Consider the following 21,013-nt stretch of genomic DNA (forward strand, 5'->3'; position numbering starts at 1 on the left):
TTTTTCTCTGGATGTAGTTAGATTGATTCAACTCTTCCATACATTCATTATTTCGATATGCTGTTTGTAATGTTGGTAAAACATATTGGTGGCCGGACTACACAGTATTTAATTAGTTCTAATACAGGACTGTCTAAACTACATAGTGTCAACCTTATGAATATTATACTTACTCGGTCTGTGTTTCCGCATCTTGAAGCAATGGTTTCTTGTATAAGGATACTGTCACAATTTCTTCTCTTTCTCTACCGACTTCTTTATTTGGATCTCCCCTGGAATAAGAAAATATCACGCAAAATGTACTACTTCTTTATTATGTATCTATTATCAGTACTTACCAAGAAAATGATTTATCGTGTATATCCTCATCTTGAAGCAATTGGTGATTTGATAAGGATGTTGTGATAACTTGATCCTCAATAATTTCTCTTTCCATCCCATTAAGGAACTCAGAGTCTATATCTTCATTTTGATCTCCGCTGGATGAAAAAAATGTCAGCAACATGTACTGCCCTTATTATGTATCATCTATATATCTGTACTTACCATGAAAATGCTTCAACGTGTACTATATCACAAATGTTTTGTTTCAACACGGGCACCGCTCGTGGTAGCAACCTCATTTTTAAAGAGTTCCCGGTTATAAATTTCGGGTCGAAGTGATCGGCACAAATTTTCGATTTGGGATTCAAACTAAATCCACAAATTGAACTCCATTCCGACCTCTTCTTTTCGTCCCTGGGCACACTAAAGAATGTTACATTTCCTTTAACATCTTTCTTTTTGCACAGAATGCACACTCTCATTTTGTTCTTTTTTCACACTTTATCACAGAAACAGAAAACTCGTTTTTACAATTCTTCTATTGAGTTTGATTGTTTTTTTTATTATTTTTTTATTTTTTGAAGTTTAAATTTCAGTTATGTATCTACAGGGCGAATTCAAATTACAACAAATGTTTTGACATATTATGTTACCAATCAGCTGGGCTGACGCTTCTACCTATTTATTGTATCATGGATACAATAAATAGGTAGAAGCGTCAGCCCAGCTGATTGGTAACATAATATGTCAAAACATTTGTTGTAATTTGAATTCGCCCTGTAGATACATAACTGAAATTTAAACTTCAAAAAATAAAAAAATAATAAAAAAAACAATCAAACTCAATAGAAGAATTGTAAAAACGAGTTTTCTGTTTCTGTGATAAAGTGTGAAAAAAGAACAAAATGAGAGTGTGCATTCTGTGCAAAAAGAAAGATGTTAAAGGAAATGTAACATTCTTTAGTGTGCCCAGGGACGAAAAGAAGAGGTCGGAATGGAGTTCAATTTGTGGATTTAGTTTGAATCCCAAATCGAAAATTTGTGCCGATCACTTCGACCCGAAATTTATAACCGGGAACTCTTTAAAAATGAGGTTGCTACCACGAGCGGTGCCCGTGTTGAAACAAAACATTTGTGATATAGTACACGTTGAAGCATTTTCATGGTAAGTACAGATATATAGATGATACATAATAAGGGCAGTACATGTTGCTGACATTTTTTTCATCCAGCGGAGATCAAAATGAAGATATAGACTCTGAGTTCCTTAATGGGATGGAAAGAGAAATTATTGAGGATCAAGTTATCACAACATCCTTATCAAATCACCAATTGCTTCAAGATGAGGATATACACGATAAATCATTTTCTTGGTAAGTACTGATAATAGATACATAATAAAGAAGTAGTACATTTTGCGTGATATTTTCTTATTCCAGGGGAGATCCAAATAAAGAAGTCGGTAGAGAAAGAGAAGAAATTGTGACAGTATCCTTATACAAGAAACCATTGCTTCAAGATGCGGAAACACAGACCGAGTAAGTATAATATTCATAAGGTTGACACTATGTAGTTTAGACAGTCCTGTATTAGAACTAATTAAATACTGTGTAGTCCGGCCACCAATATGTTTTACCAACATTACAAACAGCATATCGAAATAATGAATGTATGGAAGAGTTGAATCAATCTAACTACATCCAGAGAAAAAATGAAACAATACATGGTAAAACTGGCCACATCCGTACAACAACGTACTATGGAATAGGACCAATCAATTGCCTTTCGTTGTTGAAAGCACTAAGTTATTCCTATACGTTAAGACTTATTCCTTGGAGATTTCATTTATATTGAAATAATGAGTTAAATCCACCTCACAAGGACAATAAATGAATCGCCTGTTTTTTCTTTCCAAAACAGGGACTAATACTTACAATTCTCCGAAACCATCTTCGTTCGTAAATTTGTCAAAAAGGTATCGAAATATTTACAATTGTACAATACCGGTTCATGGTAGTTCGACTCAAACTTGCATATATGTATACATTTTTCCGATTAAGTTTTATGTGTATATTCTGAAAACACAAAATTCCTATTAACAACCAATTCGGTAGAAAAATGTGACTAAAATTCTCAAAAGAAATATTAAATTTGGTGATTTTCTGCTAGAGATGTTTTATAGCTGATATAATTTTTGTACCCATCGAAGACTAAATAAAAATTTTCAGTAATTTTGGTAAATTATGAGGGTAAGGCGTATAATATACCGAAAACCGGGGCTGCCATTGTATAGGGTTATATCAAGACGTGGAACTGTACTGACAAAATGTATAACCACAAAGGAGATTAAGTACCAAACTGTAGCCAGTTCGATCGGATCATGGGGGCAAAACATCAGGAACCTCTCTATGGGGGGTTATATCAAAACGTGAGCTGATATAGTCTATGTTCATTACCAAACATATCCTTGGTGCATTTCATTAATATTTATTGTTACAAATTACTATTTTTAATAAAATAAAGGTATCTTTCGATGTTGAAATTTCGAATTTCTGACTTGCTTCAGCTTCCTGCACAACTTCTGATCGCCCTAGACACTCCTTTATAAATGACAGGTAACCGGCATTTACATATCGACGCCTCCAAACAATAGTATACTAACTCGACTTAGCATGTTTTCAAGTTCTTTACATTTTTATATTTAACGTTCTTTAACTTAAATTCTGTCAAATTTTGGTAATGATCGGTCAATCCGAACAGAAGTTATAAACAAATATTGACTTAGCATGGTACTGAAGTTCAAAAAAATGTCCACACTTTGAGAGCTTCTCCTGCAAACCTCACTTTTTAGACTTAGCATACTATTATTTGGAGGTGTCGATATATCGATTGTGTTTTTAGATTGCGTAGTCTCCCTATAGGGATATTCAGGCATCTTTCATATATGCTACTTTGAAATGCTCGTTCAAAATAAAAAGTACACTCATAAGCAGGTTTTTGTTACAACTGGGTAATTTCGATAATTCGTTATTTCCAAAACCGCGAAATTTTGATAATGTTCGGTTTATAATAATCCCACCAAGTCTATATTCTACATATATGAACCAATGACTTATTTGAAACTTTTAATTTCATTTAGTACAGTTTTTCTTACTTGTGGATATTAGGTCTGTTCGAAAACTTCGCTAGTAAAAATTACTTGCAAGTTCTTGCAACTACTTCTCATTGTTTTTACTGGACAAGTTTGTTATCGAACTGAATTTTGTAAACGTTTGTACAAATATGTAAAAACCTTTGTGTTATTGAACCGACCTATTATTTTGCTTCTAGACCAGAATTTTTTGCGCCGGAAACGTTAAGTGATTATGAAATTATAAGGAAGCTTCAGAACCAAATAAAAGATTTGGAACTGCAACTCCTCAAGACAAATAATGCAGCAGAAGCAATAAAAAAAATATTTACAAAAGGGCAAATTAGAAAATTGGAAACTGACAACAAAGTCGAGTGGGAATGGGAGGATATTTCGAATGCCATATGCTTACACGCTTCCGGCCCTAGAGCATATAGACATCTTTATAAAAAAGGTCATCCGCTTCCACATGTTACTACCCTACAACGATGGTGTAACAAAATAAACATAAAAGAAGGTCTGCTCTCCGCTTCTATTGATTTTATGAGGCAAGTTAATACTTTAACGACGGAGGAAAAATTATGTGTGCTTTCATTTGATGAAATGAAAGTTGAGGAAACATTTGAATACAACTTGCGGGAAGATTTTGTAAGGAAGCCGGCAAAGTTGGTCCAAGTTGCAATGGCAAGTGGGCTAAAGAAGTCTTGGAAACAGCCCGTATTTTATGATTTCAATTGTAAAATGACGAAAGACATTTTAATTCATATAATTGAAGCTCTGTGGAGTGCTGGTTTCATAGTAGTAGCTGTGGTCTGTGACAACGGTTCCTCAAATCGGAAAATGTGGAATGATTGGGGCATAACGCCAGGTAATTGTTGTATTACACTTACAATGCCAGACATCCAACACATTTAACACTTTTTTATTGTCATTTATACTTTATACAAACAGTAAACACGGAGGAAGTTTTCCTTGCATATAGAATTCAACCCATTACATACACACCCATCTGTATGTATGTATGTCCTACGAAGTACATACATAATAAATATACTATATCAAATTCACAAAATAAGTTATTTCCGATTTATATTCCCTTATATTTAAGAAATACTTACTGAATATAATATAATTTACCCAGAAAATCCGTGGTTTCAACATCCCGTTAACCCAGATGACAAAATATTTACTTTCTTCGATGTTCCGCACTTGCTCAAGTTAATAAGAAATCACTATATGGACACAGGGTTAATCTTCGAAAACAAAGTATTGAAAATAGATACAATTAAAACATTATTGTACCACACCAAACAAAGCGATTTATCAATTACCCACAAACTTACTGATGACCATATCACCGTTAAAAGTACAGGTACAATAGTACATAAGATCAATAATTATAGGTGTGTCCATTTACTAAATAATTTGTAAACATTTTTACAAGTCCAATAACTTCTTGTAAACGACTAAGGTCTTTTGCATTGTACTGTTGAGTAAACGAACAACATCCAGTAACAACTCGTAAAAAAGTTGAGTAAACAAACATAATAACAATTAATAAATTTAGGCAGACAAAAAGTGAAACTGGCCGCTCAACTTCTTTCACACACTACAGCGAACGCTGTTAGACGCTGCTATTCCATGGGTATCGAATTAGAAAATGCCGCGGAGACCTCTGAATTTATACAATTAGTAAATGATTGGTTCGACGTGCAAAATTCGTCCACTGGTACATTTGGACTACCAGGAAAAGTAAGTAAAAGTAATTTTTGGGAATAGATACATATATTGATTCTTGTATAAAGTCAGTCATGGACGTATGTTAGGTAACTCGTAATTAAGTTGTTCAACCCAATTTTCGAAAATGTTTTCCATATCGCTATTTTAATCAAAGAGTGACAAATCACAGCAAATTATGTATCAAGAAAAACGCATTATAGTTGGCTAATGAAATTTGACTTCCCAGATTAAAAAATCATTACACAGAAACTGAAATAACTATCTCACTATTTGAGTAAATGAGCGATATGTATGTTGAGCATATTAGAAGTACGTATTTATGACCACGTATGCGTATTTTATGTTAGGAACCGTATGGATTGAAATTCCAGGATCAAAACCAAATATTGGACAGGATGAATGAATACATGTCCAAACCAATCATACCAAATAGAAACCACTTGGAGGTATTTCAAATAGGTATATTGACGTCCAACAATGCGCTAAGAATGCTCCACGATTATTTAAAAAAATACAATTTTGAGTACATTTTAACAAGAAGGTTAAACCAAGATGTTCTGGAACATTTCTTTGGGGCGATGAGAAGTCAAGGCGGTCTTCATGATCATCCTTCACCTCAAAATTTTATGTATAGGATGAGAAAATACATACTGGGTATATAATTTTCAAATTTCTTTTTATTTAACTTTTGCATTACATTTTTTATTAGCAAGGAACACAGAACATCTATCGGATCATGGAAACGTTGAAGCAGCATCAACAGAATGGCTCAACCCTGAAATTGCCTCCCCTTCAGTTTTTCTCCATAGCCTTCCAGAGGTCCAAGAAGATGATGAAGCTTCGTCATTTACCCAAAATTCCAGTACCACTGTCATGGAAGAATCAAATACGGCATTTCTTAAAGAAGACGCTTTGGAGAACGTATCTGGCTATATGATACGTAATCTTCATCTTCAAGATTCCGAATGTCCGTCAAATTCGTATTCATGGGTCGATCAGCTTTCTAAGGGTTCCCTAATAAAACCCTCTGAACAATTTCTTTCGAAGATAAAGAATTTGGAGTTGATTTTTAATCAAGTAAATGGAATAAATATTTCCCATGTCCACAAATTAAGGCATCTACTGATACAAAGAAGTGCACATGTTGATGTGCCGGAAAAGGTAAAACAACATTTTTTTAAATGCCGTATCTTCTTCAGGGTCCGACAATTAAACAATCGCTTAAAAGTCAAAAAAGCGAAAGAACGTATAATGGCCAACAAAAAATTAGTAAAAATAAAATTATAAGCAACGTTTAAAGGTAATTTTCGCTATTTCTTCATAATATTATTAGATTAACAATTTTATTTCCCTATTTTAGGTCTGCACTTAACTGCCGATTCCCTCTCCGATTTGAACATATTTGGTCTTAAAACGTCTATCCCATATACTTCATCCTCTTTAATACCTCTAATTTTAATTAATTATCCTGTATTTTTAGTAATTATTTACTGTATGTTTTTACTTATTAATTTTCACCTTATTTGTAATGTTAATAGTTAAATGTGCTTATTATGCATTTCCAGAACCTACAAGAAGCTACTATTTTTAACCACGATTATGTTATCGGAAAAACTAGAAACATTAGTAGACTCTTGCAGATGTGAAACATTATTATTATTATTATTTTTATTATTAAAATATAAAAATTAATAGTTTTAATTTATTCAACCCTAAACTCAGCGAAAATAAAAATGTTTCGACATAATTACACATTGGTACAAAAACATATCGTCACCATAAATACCCGAAGACGTAACCAACAAAAACAAAGTTTTACAGGAGAAGCAAAAAACGTTTTAAAATTAATAATGGTGTTATAGAATATCAATCTTATGAGGGCGAGTAGTTGAAGTATTATCTATCAAAACCGATTTCGATTTTCTTGTGGGAAACGTCTTCGGACATTTATGGTGACGATATGATGCCTTAATTATTTACAAACATTAGATGAAAACCTGGCAAAGCATTCGCTATTTTTTATTGCCATATTTATTTTGTCGTTAGGCTAACGGGGATATATGTACTTTCATACGATGAAAATATGTTTCCATCCGTCTGCCCGGCTGTAGCGAACTGTAATTGTGTAATGGATGCACCGGTTTTGTTTAAACTTTGGATCTTGTAATATTCTCTTCAAGCTGAACTTAGTTTCAGTCGAAGATGGACCATATCAGTCCATTCCTCCTAAACAAAAATTCAAAATAATTCGTAGTATGTTGATCTCGTGGCCCGTGTTACAAATATATATATTTTTCTAGAGTATGTACATACTTCCTGTCCATTGGGTGGTATTTTTGATATTTCCCCTTAATACGCATAAGTTAAATTTATAATATAAAAATTAACATTTTAGTTTCCAAACAGTGGTTTTTAATAGTATGATTGTTCTTGCAATGTAAGCTAAACACTTCTGGCTAATACATCCCAGCAAAATTTATTTGAAGTTGTTCTATGTGAAGTAGTGATTGAATAGTTTTTTTAGAAGCAGTCCACGAGGAGTCATGAAAAATGCATTCCGTTCTTCACATTTTGACAATGTCCGATTTGAATCCATTTCATAATATGTTCACATTTTAGCAATGTTTACATTTATAATAACTTTTTGCAAATAAAATTCTTAAAAACACAAGAAACAATTTATTTTATGGTATTTTAATTACTCAGCAAAATGTTTGTATCCAAACATTTTCCAATGGGTGTGCCATAGGGGGTTTTTACACCCTTCGGGCTGTTTTCTCAAGAAGTATGGACTTGCCCCTGAAACAAATTTTACCATCGTAATTGTGGCAGTGAATGTAAGTTGCTTCAACAAAAATCAAAGTGATTCAATAGCAGGTCTTACAGTGAACATATCCAAAATTTTGTGTGGGAGGTACGGGAACGAGTGGACAAATATAGTCCATATTCGAACCTGATCTGTATCTGGTAGATATTATGAGAATGTGTAAAGTATGGACCAAATCGGTTATTCCCTACAAGAGTTATCGCGCGCACAAGTTTTGCGACGATTTTTGAACATTTGTGGGGGAGGTACCTGAAGGAGTGGACCTATATTGGCCCATCTTCGAACTTAAATCGAATCTGGACAAAATATTTCGATAACCAAAATTTGAACCGAATCGATTGATCCGTTCGAGAGTTATCGTGCGCACCAGCCAGCCAGACAGACAGACGGACATTGCTAGATCTACTCAAAATTGTCTGAAACGGATATCGTACAAACAGACTTGGGGCCTTAAACCATTATTTCGATGAGGCACATTTTTGGTCGTAACAAAGTGTAAATACCCTCTTTAGCCTAAAGGCTGAGGGTATAAAAATATTTGATTTTGTACTAAGTCGCTTTTCATAATGATTTATTTGAGATATTCCATTGTTTTATATTCATTATATTATATTTCGATCGAACTATTATCAAACAAAAATGATCTACAAAAACATGAGTTTGGTAGTAATTTGAACGAATTTTAATTCGAATCGTCCTAGAGAAACAGGCCATAAACATTAATTAAAAGTTACCACAACTCCTTTAAATAACTTTTCAAATGGCCCTGAGGTCTCAAATCAGTGAAAAATCCTCGCTTAATAGATGTTACCATCTCCCATATCCTCAAATGCTTGCTTGCGAATCAATTTTTAAATGAATTGAAAAATCAATTAAAAATAAATTGCATGGAATGTATATTTATTCACTGCAAAGAACTAATGCAAAATATGTGCTTAAGAAGCAAATTAGACAGTATCCTCACTGCACCACGCCCTTGTAAAAATCATGACTTCTTTCACGTAAAAAGATGTGGTCCGAAATCACTTGCACTCATGATTCAACTACTTCTTTGGTTACATTTTGCTGGGATACAAATATTCTTGTAATTAAATGGGTCATGAAATCTGTCATTTTCCCATATACCTATTTATAGATATTTCAACGCTCACCTGCTGTGATGGCAAGTCACCGAGTGGAGAGGCTGCCATCAAAGCAGTTGCGTGTCCTTAAACCTAAAAGACTCGAAAGGGAAATGTATCAGTGTGACTTTCGCCTGATATCAAAATATATTTAATATCCAACGTATACTTTCTTAAACAACATTGACCACTGGGAACATCATTTTTGGTTTTTATATGTATGAAAGAAAACATCAGCATCGGCAGCATCGGATCGGTCCTTTTATCAAGCTTCAACAATCGCTGCTGTAAAGAAATCATCATCATCTAAAACGAAATTACTTCCTGGACAGATTCATCAATATACCTTAAGGAACACAAAACGACAACATAGATAATTCAACTAATATCTGATAAATTTGCAGCAAAATTTCATCTAGTCATTGTACAAACATTTGATAAAGCTGGATCCCAAAAACCATACGCATTCTGCATTTAAACACACACAATCATTTTGATTGTGTTTCCCGCAGACACATGGACCGCCTCAGTGGTATATGGTTGTAGTTTTTTATATTTCCACGATATAGGACTAAAAATCACACGAAATCAATTTAATAAAATGCGTCAACAATTTTCAAACTTATAAACATTTCTTTGTTTTGATTAATTAATCAAATTTGCCGTAAAATTAAAGTGTCAGGGCGAATCCAATTTTATTCGCCTTGTTTACAAAATTTGACGTATTATCGTATTATGTTACCAGAAAAGTTACGTTGTTGTAATTTTCGCCGTTGCTGCTACCTATTCATTGTATCATGATTGTATCATGATCTGGCGTCTTTATTTGCTATTGTGCTTTATGTTTCTCTCAAAAATTTAAGTGCTAAAAATTAAAAATAATCTCACGGCAAGCTAAAAACACAAAATTATTTATTTTTAGAATGTAAACAATGGACAACAATGGATGACGCGAAAGAAATTTACGTTCTGTAGTTGTGTTGTTGTGCAGCCATATGTTTATTGCTCACATATATGGATGTTGAGTGCTATGAATTTCTTAATATGTGTTGGTGCAACTTGTGTCTTGGCGCATTATGAATAGCAGTTGCAAAAATAAGTCATTTTTAAGGCAAACCCTAAATTATTGCGTATTGCGGTGTGTTTTCTCAACATAAATACAAAATATGTACATGTATTTTGTTGTTTTGAATAACGCACACGCAACAAACAATTGGTCTGTTCCAGAACTGCAAGAATATACTAATTTTTACTATTTTTTTTTCGATAACATAAAGGATTGTTAGTCGATGGTCAGACTAGCACGATTTCAACATGGCGACGTCAAATTTATTGGTGAAATAGTGAAAATTTAACTATTAATTTAATTATTAATGTTAATTATTTTGTGTTGCTTTTTAGATCATTTATATTTATTTTGTTTTTATTGGTATGAGAAACACAAAAAGCGAATGGTAAAATAAAGAGAACACGCAAAAATCTTAAATTTCACGTTAACGTGTGTGGACACTAACGAAATTTGAAAAGAAACTTTAACGAAATTGGTTTCAAGAAACCTTGCTAGTCTGACCATCGACTTATCGTAGTAAAAACTTGTAGGTTCTTGCAGGTTCTAGAACAGAGCAAATAATTTAGGTTTTTGCCATTATACATGACTGAGGTTACCATTTACCCCAAAAAGTGGAAAAACTGGAAGCAGTTTTTAAGAGAGAGGGAACAAAAGTGGCATTCTCTTCTAACTCAGGCTAGCAGACAAATTTCTTCGGTAAAAAATGGTAGACTGCTTTTTAAACATTTGTTTGACGATTATTCGTCAATGAAGAAAAAATTAACAAAAACAATATAAAAAGCGAAAGCTGACAAAATTAAAGTGAAATAAAAGAAGAAAATTGAATTTGTATGTTTGTATTCTTTAGCAAAGCGACAAATGGTAACAAATGGTTAAAATGGTAACCTCAGGTAAGTAAAGGAACACAGCTTTTACAAATTTATTCTAGCTAATTAACATAACCTAGGTGTGTGTTTGGTTATGTTCCTTCATTGCTGCCAATGTCCGCGCAAAAATAAAGTCTCCACATTTTTAAATTCTCAGATCGATCGCAACATTTATGTACGTCGAACCTGTTCTTACATTCTGTTTGCTTAGTCCCGGGCCACACTACAGTAATTTCACTGAAATTTTGATATGAAATTATGCGTCTCTAGATCGACGTCCATAGTAGAGTAAAGTCATAAAATTGCTGTGGTGAGGAACGATTTAAGAACACCTAATTTCATGAAATTTTTTAATGAAATTTACCCTAGTGTGGACCGGGACTTACCACCAGTGGTTACAGTGTATTCACAATGTAAAGTTTTACATTTCTTATTTGCTAATCTCTTATGTTCTCATCATCCAGCCAAGCAGAACTCGAGGAATGTTACATTAACAGATTTGGTAATGATGGGCGCAAGGCATTTGTCCATCAAAAAGTCGCACAACTCTGTGGCATCGTATTTGGCCTAAAAATGTTTTTGTTAACAAATATTTATTTGAAGAAATATATACATAGAAATCTTGCTAGCCTAAGATATACAAAATGACTCACCTGAAACAAAGCCAACACCGTATCCTGTAATTGGTTTATGTCTTTGGAAACCTGTACTGTAGAACACGAAACCAAGGCCACTTGTTTCTCCGTGAATTGTACAAGTTCTTGAAATTTGTTACGCAAGTTCGATTTTACAGTATGGAATTGGAGAATATATTTAACTTTAATAGTATCATAGCATGGGCTAGCAACCAGCAACTTCTGGACATCACTGCTAGCTGTCGAATGTATTAAATTATTCAATTTGTTAAGCATATCCAATATTATCATATATTCATTGGAACTAGTCTCCTCTAACATTTGAAAAAGTTCATCCGCGCCCAATATACGATTGATAACATCTAGTTCCCATACAGCCGATTCAAATTTTCGAAGCGTAGCCATTAGTTCAGTGTCAAATTGCGGCATTGAACATTGCAGTGAATTGAGAAGATCGTAGGCATCCTTTTCCAATAGTTTGCCTTCCTCTAAATCGAATATGTTTGTATTGTTGGGCATAAATTCCACATAATTATCTTCTATATATTTGGATACACGTTCCTTGAAACGCTGAATCTGTTCCTGTGAGGTTATTATGTGCTTTCTAATGTCACCGACATTTTCGGCACCCTTATTACAGTTTAAATCCGGTTTGATGTCTAGAACCTCCATTTTCTAAAATTTTACTCCAAATAATTAATTGAATATGTAATTTATACTTTTCCCGCGAGAAATCGATATAAATTTATCTGTGAAATCGAATTATCGGTTGAAATCGGAAATCGATATAAATTTATCTGTGAAATCGAATTATCGGTTGAAATCGGAAATCGATATAAATTTATCTGTGAAATCGAATTATCGGTTGAAATCGAAAATCGATATGTTTGACGCAATTATGGCGTGATTTTGACATAATTTTGACGTAAATTATGGCGTCAAATTTGTTTGAAGCAAATAAATCAGGTAGATGTAGATATAAAAATATAAGCTCTGTTCCAGAACAAAAAAGCTGAGTTTTTTTAATTATTTATTATATATTTAACAAATCTCGTTGACATTTTGCGCAATATAACGGATCATTTGCTGTCATATTTTGGCATATGGATGACAACGGTGACAAGTTTTTCAGAAAAAGAAATATTAAACGCCGTTTCCATTGAAGGATTGAAGGGATCGTCACATATGGTCCATTGTGAGTCGCGTCACGCGTTAAAAGCAACAACCACACGAAAAAATGTACAGTCAGAGTCAAAAGAAAGTTAACACCTAACTTTTTACTATGGCCTCAACAACATAAAGAAAACTTTGACATAAATTTTGAATTTTCGATACCACTACCTTGATAATTGTGCCATCCATTTTACTTTAACCCCCATTATTACAAGTCTTCTTTTGTTATATTTTGGATTTACCGAACAGATTTAGAGCGTTCCGCTTAATTTAAAATTAAAAATGATGATTGAATTTCAAGGAGGAGCTTCCTGGCATTAACTTTCAATGTAAAAATTAGATTTTTAATGCCTCCAAATTGGTTTATTTTGCGTTTTCAAATCCATCAGATAGTAAAAGAACACATATAATAATGGCCCTAAATGTCATTAGCTTTGTTCCAGTTTTTACATTTTTTACGACTTTTAAACATTTTACCCGAAAGCCCGTTACCGTACACAAAAATGTTGTAAAATGTTCACTTCTCTTTAAACAAAAATGGCGCTGAATTACGCTCTCTTTAAAAACTTTTTACTCGACAAATTAACATGGTTGCCGCCGTCTATTGGCTGTTACACTGACTTTGACATTTGTTCCATTTTTTTACGTACAATGGCCCTATAGGTCCTCACTGATATAAAGGATGTGCTCATGGTACAATTACTTAGGTAGAAACATCGGCGAACAACAGTATGTAAGTCAACGACCTATTTGTTATGAATTTGATGATGAATATGAAATGGGTGATAATAACCGAATGTACAGGGAGAAGGTGACCATACGTTTTGGAGTCAGCTGCGAATTATTCGAATCAAGAATTTAAATGAATTTCAGTGGGTATGGATATTGTTACGAATGTAACTGATAGGTTTAAGTTAGTTTAGTTTAATTTCCGTTAATTTAAAAATTTGAATTGTAACGTAAAGTTTAATTACGCAGTTACTTTATTTAAGCAACAACAACAACTACCATGTAGAAATCTCTTCATTATTCTAGTTATTTACCTTTCATTTATGTGCTTCTGTTTTGTTTTGCCACAATCATGTAATTATTGTTTAGTTTGTTACTTCGTTATTTCTTGCATCTGTTTGTTGTTGTAGTTACGTCATTACTGTGCTTGTCGTCCAATTGTATTCCCCCCATGTATGTATGTGAGTATAGTTGTTCGCTTAGTGCGAATGTGCGTCTGTGTGTTCGTTGCACAGATTCGAGATGTTACCAGATTTTGTGGATACTTCTAGAACAGGGAGACTTTGGGGTATAAATACAGGGGAAATGGCAATGACGTTTCAGTTGTTAATTTTATACCGATGTGTAAACATCGACTAGTAAAGAAGTAAAGTAAAGCTGTGTACTTAGCTATAACAGTCCGCTCCGAATAAGTGTAATAAAGTAAATAAAGCATTGTAGAAACGTAATCTAAAACGAACACTGTTTTATTTGGTACAAATCGTATCGGGGAATAAAACAACGTCTACACGGAGATTAGTTAAATCTAATTCCGTAACAATATTATACGTATTGGATATTATAAGTATATTCCCTCTTTCACTGATTTTCGAAACTGATGCCCACTGAACATTTATGTGAATTAAAAAACAAGTAAGAAAAGCGTTAAGTTCGGTCGGACCGAACTTTTTATACCCTCCACCACAAATTTACGCCATTTCGGTGGATTAATGTGGTCACAACCTTCAAAATATCGAAATTCGGAAGGTACCGTTCTATGGGGGCTATATGATGGCGTGGACCTATACCTACAAATTTCTGGGGGAAAGTTTTATACGCCTAAAGAAGACTAAATACCAAATTTCAGCCATCTCGGTGTGATAATGAGGCTAAAACGTTCAAAATATCGAAAATAGGGAGATATTGGGGGCTATATCAACACGTGGCCCTATATAAACATTTTATGGTAGAAATGTTTCTTAGCCTCTGGAAACACAAAATACAAAGTTACAACCGATTCTTTGGTCAAATGGTCAAAACATTCAAAATATATTAAAATGACGCGTACTTCATATGGGGCCTTATATGGGGGCTATACCAAAACGTGGACCTATATAACCCAACTTTGGTAGGAATATTTTTTGGCCTCTGGAGACACAATGTACTAGATTACAACCAATTCGGTGGTAAAATGGGCCAAATATTTTAAAAAATTCATTAAAAGGACGACGCGTCACGCGTCATTTTTATGGGGGCTATACGAAAGCGTGGACCTACATAGCCCGCTTCCAATACCAAAAGTCCTACGTAAATATAACATATTTTCCCAAAATTTCATCAACCTACGTCAATCCGTTCGGACGCTAGAGTGATTTCCACAGACGGACCTCTTTGGTCGTTTCCGAGGGCCGAATGCCACATCTCATGATGCGCATTAAAGTCCCCCAGGACCAGACGATAATGACCTTCCAAAAGCGGGCTAATGTCAGGCTTATAATCTGAGATACAGCTATTTCTCGGCGGGATGTATACGTTCAGCAACTCTATCTCGGCAGTTCTACACCTAACTGCTACCCCCATACATTCCATGTACGGGCCATTAGAGGCAGGCTCAAGCGAGATAGTTGTGTATTGAACATACTGGTGCAAGAGGAAAGCTAATCCCCCACCACCACATCTGGTGCGATCCTTCCTTATTACATTTTAACCATCACAACGTACTGACCTGTGGTCGTTCAGCATGGTTTCCTGCACCGCCGCGACCTTGATCTTCTTCCATCACAACGTACTGACCTGTGGTCGTTCAGCATGGTTTCCTGCACCGCCGCGACCTTGATCTTCTTCCGATTCATAAAGTTCTCTATTTCATCGATCTTACCTCTGAGCCCATTGCAATTAAATTGCAAAAAGGATGCATTTTCTGGGATTGGAACAACAACGGCTGGTGTTAAAAAAAATTTGATCGTACCTCAATTTTCAGGCAATTCCCTTTATATTTTTCGTATTATTTTCATTGTTTTGAAAACAAAACTTGTCGGAACAGAATTGCCTTTTATAAATGCAAGAGGGAAGTTTAAAAAGGAACGAGAAAAATTGCCGCAAGTAAACTCGCCTAATGTAAATCGGGACTTAACCCCTGTTTTTGTAATTAATTTTTGTTCGTTCGCCTATATTCGTAATAATTTAGGCATCCATAGCTCTGCCCCCATATGACATACAGACCTAATTTTTCGTATACCCGTTCCATATATCGTTAAGAATTCATCATTTAAAATCAACTCTCTACATTTGCGCTATGGCGAGTAAATCGATCTACAAATTTTGACAATTGGTGTGAGAAGAATATTTTTTTTTTACAAAAACAGGGGGTTAAACACGACAAACTCTGTTGTAAAAACAGTTGAAACTTTTCGTACTTTTTGAGCATAGTTGAATTTTTTTGCACATACATCGAATACAACACTGCATTTTTGGTGGATTTGTTCCAGATTTAAAATAAACCCAGCCATGGGAGGATTTAATTTTTGTATGGCAAATCTGGTCTGATTTGACCAGAATAAGCAAATAAATCCTCATGAAGTGGGTTAACCCGGCAAAAAGCTGTAGTGTAACCGTGATATTACTTTTCTTCTACTATACCTCTCATAACTGAATCACATCAAAAACTTGATGTGTGACCAGTTAGCTTTAACGTATTCGTTGCTTTTCAAACATAAGATAACTGTCATTTACTTTGGTCCTTTGAATGCGTTTCTTCCAAATGTCACAGATATATTATTTTGTTTACATTCAAATGTCTCCTTGTTTTTCCTTTTGTTGGTAGACTGGAAATTTGTGACCGCTAATTTTTGTACGTATTTTCTCTTTCTCATTCATTAGAAAAACTAATTCTCTCTTGCATTATATTTTCCAAGGGAGATTTGTATTTTCATATCCTGGCATTCTCTCCCTCTCATCTATCACAGGTTATTTGTTGTTTGGCTTAAGTAAGGAAGAATAATCACATACACCCAAACATACTTGAGCATGCATACCGATACACACAGGAGGCTGTTTGGCATGCTGTGTATATTTTCGCCAGACAGATTTGCTTTTAGTCGTATACTTTCATTCATCTCTGTTGGACCAAATAAACAAACGTAAACTGTTATACGGTGTGTGTGCGATATTTTTTTGGATGTAACAGCAACAACAAAGTCAGGAAAAAGAAGAAGAATTAACAACAAACATAATGGGCAAATAAAAAGTAAAGAAAATCGAAAACAACAAAAATACAAGAAAAAAAAAAAAACGAAAAATTTTCGCTATAACGGTAAAGAAAAAGAATGTCATAAATGTCATTAAATTGTGTGAGAGGAGAGAATGTGTGTATAAACAAGTTATGAAAAGTCCTTTGATAAGGCAATGAAATATCAATCAGTGGAGGAGATTTGTGCAAGTTATTTGTTTATAAAAACCTAAAGTGATGCTCGTCCATTTCGGCCAAGCTTTCGTGTAAATTGGGATAGGATGTTGCGCTTGAATGTGCTTGCTGTAACAATGTATTGTGTTGTTTTTTCTCCGTTCATTGCCTGAATTGTGTGAGTGCGTGCGATTGTGTGTCCACTTCACTGGTGTAACAATAGTGAGTGAGTGGTTTTTATGTGACACCACCCCAAAGGAAAACCAGATACAAACAGAATTGATTTCAATTATGAGACAATCGAAAGATTCAACACAAAATTAAAGGCACACAAAACGAGAAAAAGCCAAAAGCTTCTTGTTGGTAATAATAAAAAGGAAAGAAAAAAAAAAAAACGTTGTTGCTATTTGGAGAAAAAAAATAGAAACCAGACGCAACAAAACGAAATGTAGAAAATTGGTGAAATACAGAAAATTTAATAATAGAATGGAATCAAAACTAGTTAAAGCAAATCTTTTACGAAAATCAGAAAAAAATCTCAGAAATTAAAGAAAAAAATTGCAAAAGAAGAAAAAGAAAAAAATCACAAAACAAATCTCATACCAAAACCACTGACATCCATTTTCTGGCAGTTTACGTGCGTGTGTAAAGCCATGAATTGACAAAAAGTTTTTAAAATCGTGAGAGTTCTTAAAGCAAATCCACAAAAAAATGAAACGAAAAATGTTTGCAAATGCTGTGTAATTGTAAAAAGTAACTAAAAGGAGCACCACAAAATATTGCCAAGTAAAAAAAGTTGCTGTAGAAAACAAAAAAAAAAAAAAACGAAAAGTTAATTATGCTTCTTCTGTCATGGATGGTTTTACGGACTGTTTGTTGCCATCACACCATATATCCGTTTATTTCACATCCTTTAGAAAACACCTGGCGGCCCAACAACAAATTCTAGTTTGTTTTTGTTGCACATGAAAAAAGAAAGAAAGTTTCGTGAATTTTAAAAATAGGAAAAACAAAAACAAAACGAGCAAAAAAGGATACCAACCCAAGTTTCAGACACTAAAAGAGTTCCCCAGCTATTATTACTACAATCTTATATCCGGTTTGGTTACCGTTGTTCCTGCTCAGCAAAAAAAAAAACAACAACAACAAAAATACCAGAGGAACCACCTTTGGGTAAGTCTGTCATTTCCTTTAACTGTAATTTGCATTTTATTTATTTATGTATTTATTTGGATTTATTGTGACCTCCCTAAACTTAGAGATAGCATAAAATACATTTACACCCTTGTTTTGTAGGTTTGGCTTATATGTGACACGGCACACAGATGTCCTGTTTTTAATTAAATTTTACAGCTAGGGGCCAAAATGAAAAAAGAGTTCATTTTATAGATGTAGAAGAAGAATATGTTAGAAAATGCCGGTAATAAACTCCTGACATAAAGGCGGCATTTTAAGTTTAGAAACCAGGTAAAGAAGTGCAGGCCATAACAGCCCGGATGTGATTCTTGGAAGCAGGATAGATTATATAATATTTGTTTCTTCGGAAACAGTTTGTCTATATATTTTTCTTCTGCCCCCACCTGTTGGAATCGTGATAAGATGTGTGGAGTTTTAACAGCCAAAGAGGTTTGGAAACGTTTTAACGTGCTTATGGCGCTTTTAATTACAATGACGAAGGCAAAGATGCGTGGAAAAAAGGTTTTTGTACAGCATCCGAAGATGCTTAGAAACTTGAATTTTTATAATTTTTAGGAGAATCCGAAAGACTGTGGGGTTTTCAAAGATTTTTTGAAGACCCAAAGAAACAGAAGTGCCAAAGAAACAAACATTTTTTTTAGACTTTTCTGCATAAGCCAAAGATACGCGATGTTTTTTTAAACAAATTTTGAAAGTGTCCCAAGAGGTATATTAATTGATTTTTTTAACGATTTTAGAAGGAGTAACGCGGATTTTCAAATATTTTTGGAAGGATCCGAAAAGCAATGAACCTTCTATTTTTCAAAGGTTTTGGTAGGCTCCAAAAACAAAGAAACCTGATTTTTTTTAAGATTTTCAAAGACTTCAAAGAGAGAACAATGTATTTTCAACGATTTTTAGAAGGCTCCAAACAACCAAAGATACGTGGATTTTTCAAAGATTTTGAGAAGGCTTCAAAGTACTAAAGAAATGTGGATTTTTTAAGACTTTTAGAAGGCTCCAAACAGCCAAAGATACATGGATCTTTCGTAGATTTTTAGAAGGCCCCATATCGAAGATGGGCCGTATCGGTCCACTCCTTCAAGCCAATGCTTCCTGACTTATTGGTCGAAAAGCTTTCAAAACTCATACGGTGGCCAACATAAGTGTCTAGTGGGTCAATTGGTCAAATCGTTGCGTACAAACTAAAATCGTGTCTTAAGATAGACTAAATTTGCATTTTATTGTATTTTGTCCAAACTTAGATTAAGTTCGAAGATGGACCATATCGGTCCACTTCTTCAAGTTCATGCTTTCTGACTTATTGGCTGAAAAGCTTTAAAAACTCATACGGTGGCCAACATAGGTGTCTGGTGGACGGGACATTGGTCAAACTTTTGGGCATCATAATATTTACCTCAAACTAAAATCTTCTTCCAAGATAGACTATATCGGACAACTCTTTCCGGTACCACCTTCACAAAAGTTAAACATTTTTGAAATTGTCACGGTAGGCAGTCCTTGGGTTTCTAATTACAATGATACAATGTCCAAAAATTACCAAAAATATTTTAATTTCGGGGAAATTAATTATGATTTTGTAGCCGGTATCCAATCAAATCTTTATTTGTTAAAATCCCTCTGCTCCCTTGTATTCGGCACTGTCATCACTTTACTACAGAATTCGGTACTAAGCCAGCATTTCAGCAGTTGCGATCTTAAGATCATTAAAATCAAGGAATGTGTCGTTTCCGAGTTGCGTATACGTTGTGACCGCACTTATACGCCACCCCAAGCTATTGGGAAATTGATGTTAATGAGTACGTATGTATGATTTGATATTATAAATCCTATGCGCATAATAAATCATACGCACTCATGGGCAAACATTTCTCAATAGTTTGGGATGACGTCAGAGTGCGGTCACAACGTATACGCAGTTCCAAACGAAGACATTTAGCAATTTGAATGATCTTGCCGTATTCATGCGACATTACTGTCATTGTGACACTATTAGGCAGCCATAACTGAGCCCCTCGTTCTTCTGTGTTATTTCTTCCCCCCAATTTCCAACATTAACTTCCAAGAGTTATTATGTTAGTGAGATTTTATCTGTGACAGCAAACTCCGGCATGTTTTACAAAGCTTGTGATTTGAGGCATGAATATTATTGTATACTGCTAAATTCGTCTTATTTAGGAAGACGTTATGTATTTATACCTTGCGTGACTTTAACTAATACGGATAGTTTAATTGATCTGTGTAGCTATTTCCGTTTGCACGTAAGCTGCATTTCAGTAGCTTAGATCTCAAGATCATTAAAATTGATAACTAGTTTTGTTCCTCGTTGCGTATAAGTTGCGCCGGCTCTCATACGCAGCCCTAAACTATAATTATTGTTCATAAGATAGACTATATCATAACTGAGCCCCTCGGTCTTCTGTGCTATTTCTTCCCCCAATTTCCAACATTAACTTCCAAGATGACTTTCTTCAAGTTATTATGTTAGTGAAATTCTGCCTGTGACAGCAAACTCCGGCATGTTTTATAATGCATGTGACT

General features: G+C 34.3%; 2 protein-coding genes and 1 long non-coding RNA gene across 4 annotated transcripts in view; 1 reads left to right on the forward strand and 2 right to left on the reverse strand.

Moving 5' to 3' along the window:
* Positions 1 to 7,583: 7,583 nt before the first annotated feature.
* Positions 7,584 to 10,299, reverse strand: LOC141396374 (uncharacterized). 2 transcript variants are annotated; one of them, XR_012411146.1, is made up of 3 exons: positions 9,885 to 10,299; positions 9,489 to 9,713; positions 7,584 to 9,427 (listed from the first exon to the last, which is right to left on the reverse strand). It is a non-coding gene; the product is annotated as an uncharacterized lncRNA (long non-coding RNA). The 2 variants fall into 2 exon arrangements; XR_012411145.1 differs by lacking the exon at positions 9,885 to 10,299 and having other exon boundaries at positions 9,489 to 9,856.
* Positions 10,300 to 11,533: 1,234 nt separating this feature from the next.
* LOC141396951 (centromere/kinetochore protein zw10-like) lies at positions 11,534 to 12,384 on the reverse strand. The gene is made up of 2 exons (XM_073972690.1): positions 11,731 to 12,384; positions 11,534 to 11,644 (listed from the first exon to the last, which is right to left on the reverse strand). The coding sequence occupies exons 1-2, from the start codon at positions 12,382 to 12,384 to the stop codon at positions 11,534 to 11,536; spliced, it is 765 nt and encodes a 254-aa protein (XP_073828791.1).
* A 4,271-nt stretch (positions 12,385 to 16,655) lies between these two features.
* The window catches only part of LOC141396372 (TWiK family of potassium channels protein 7-like), a 224,388-nt gene continuing 220,030 nt past the window's right edge, over positions 16,656 to 21,013 (forward strand). The window contains exons 1-2 of the mRNA XM_073971779.1: positions 16,656 to 16,723; positions 16,839 to 18,448. The gene's annotated coding sequence lies outside the window, so the exon portion shown is untranslated. The remainder of the gene's footprint in view (positions 16,724 to 16,838; positions 18,449 to 21,013) is intronic.

The sequence above is a fragment of the Musca autumnalis genome, unplaced genomic scaffold, assembly GCF_047663935.1.
Source record: "Musca autumnalis isolate F117 unplaced genomic scaffold, ASM4766393v1 scaffold_3, whole genome shotgun sequence".
Classification (NCBI taxonomy): domain Eukaryota; kingdom Metazoa; phylum Arthropoda; class Insecta; order Diptera; family Muscidae; genus Musca; species Musca autumnalis.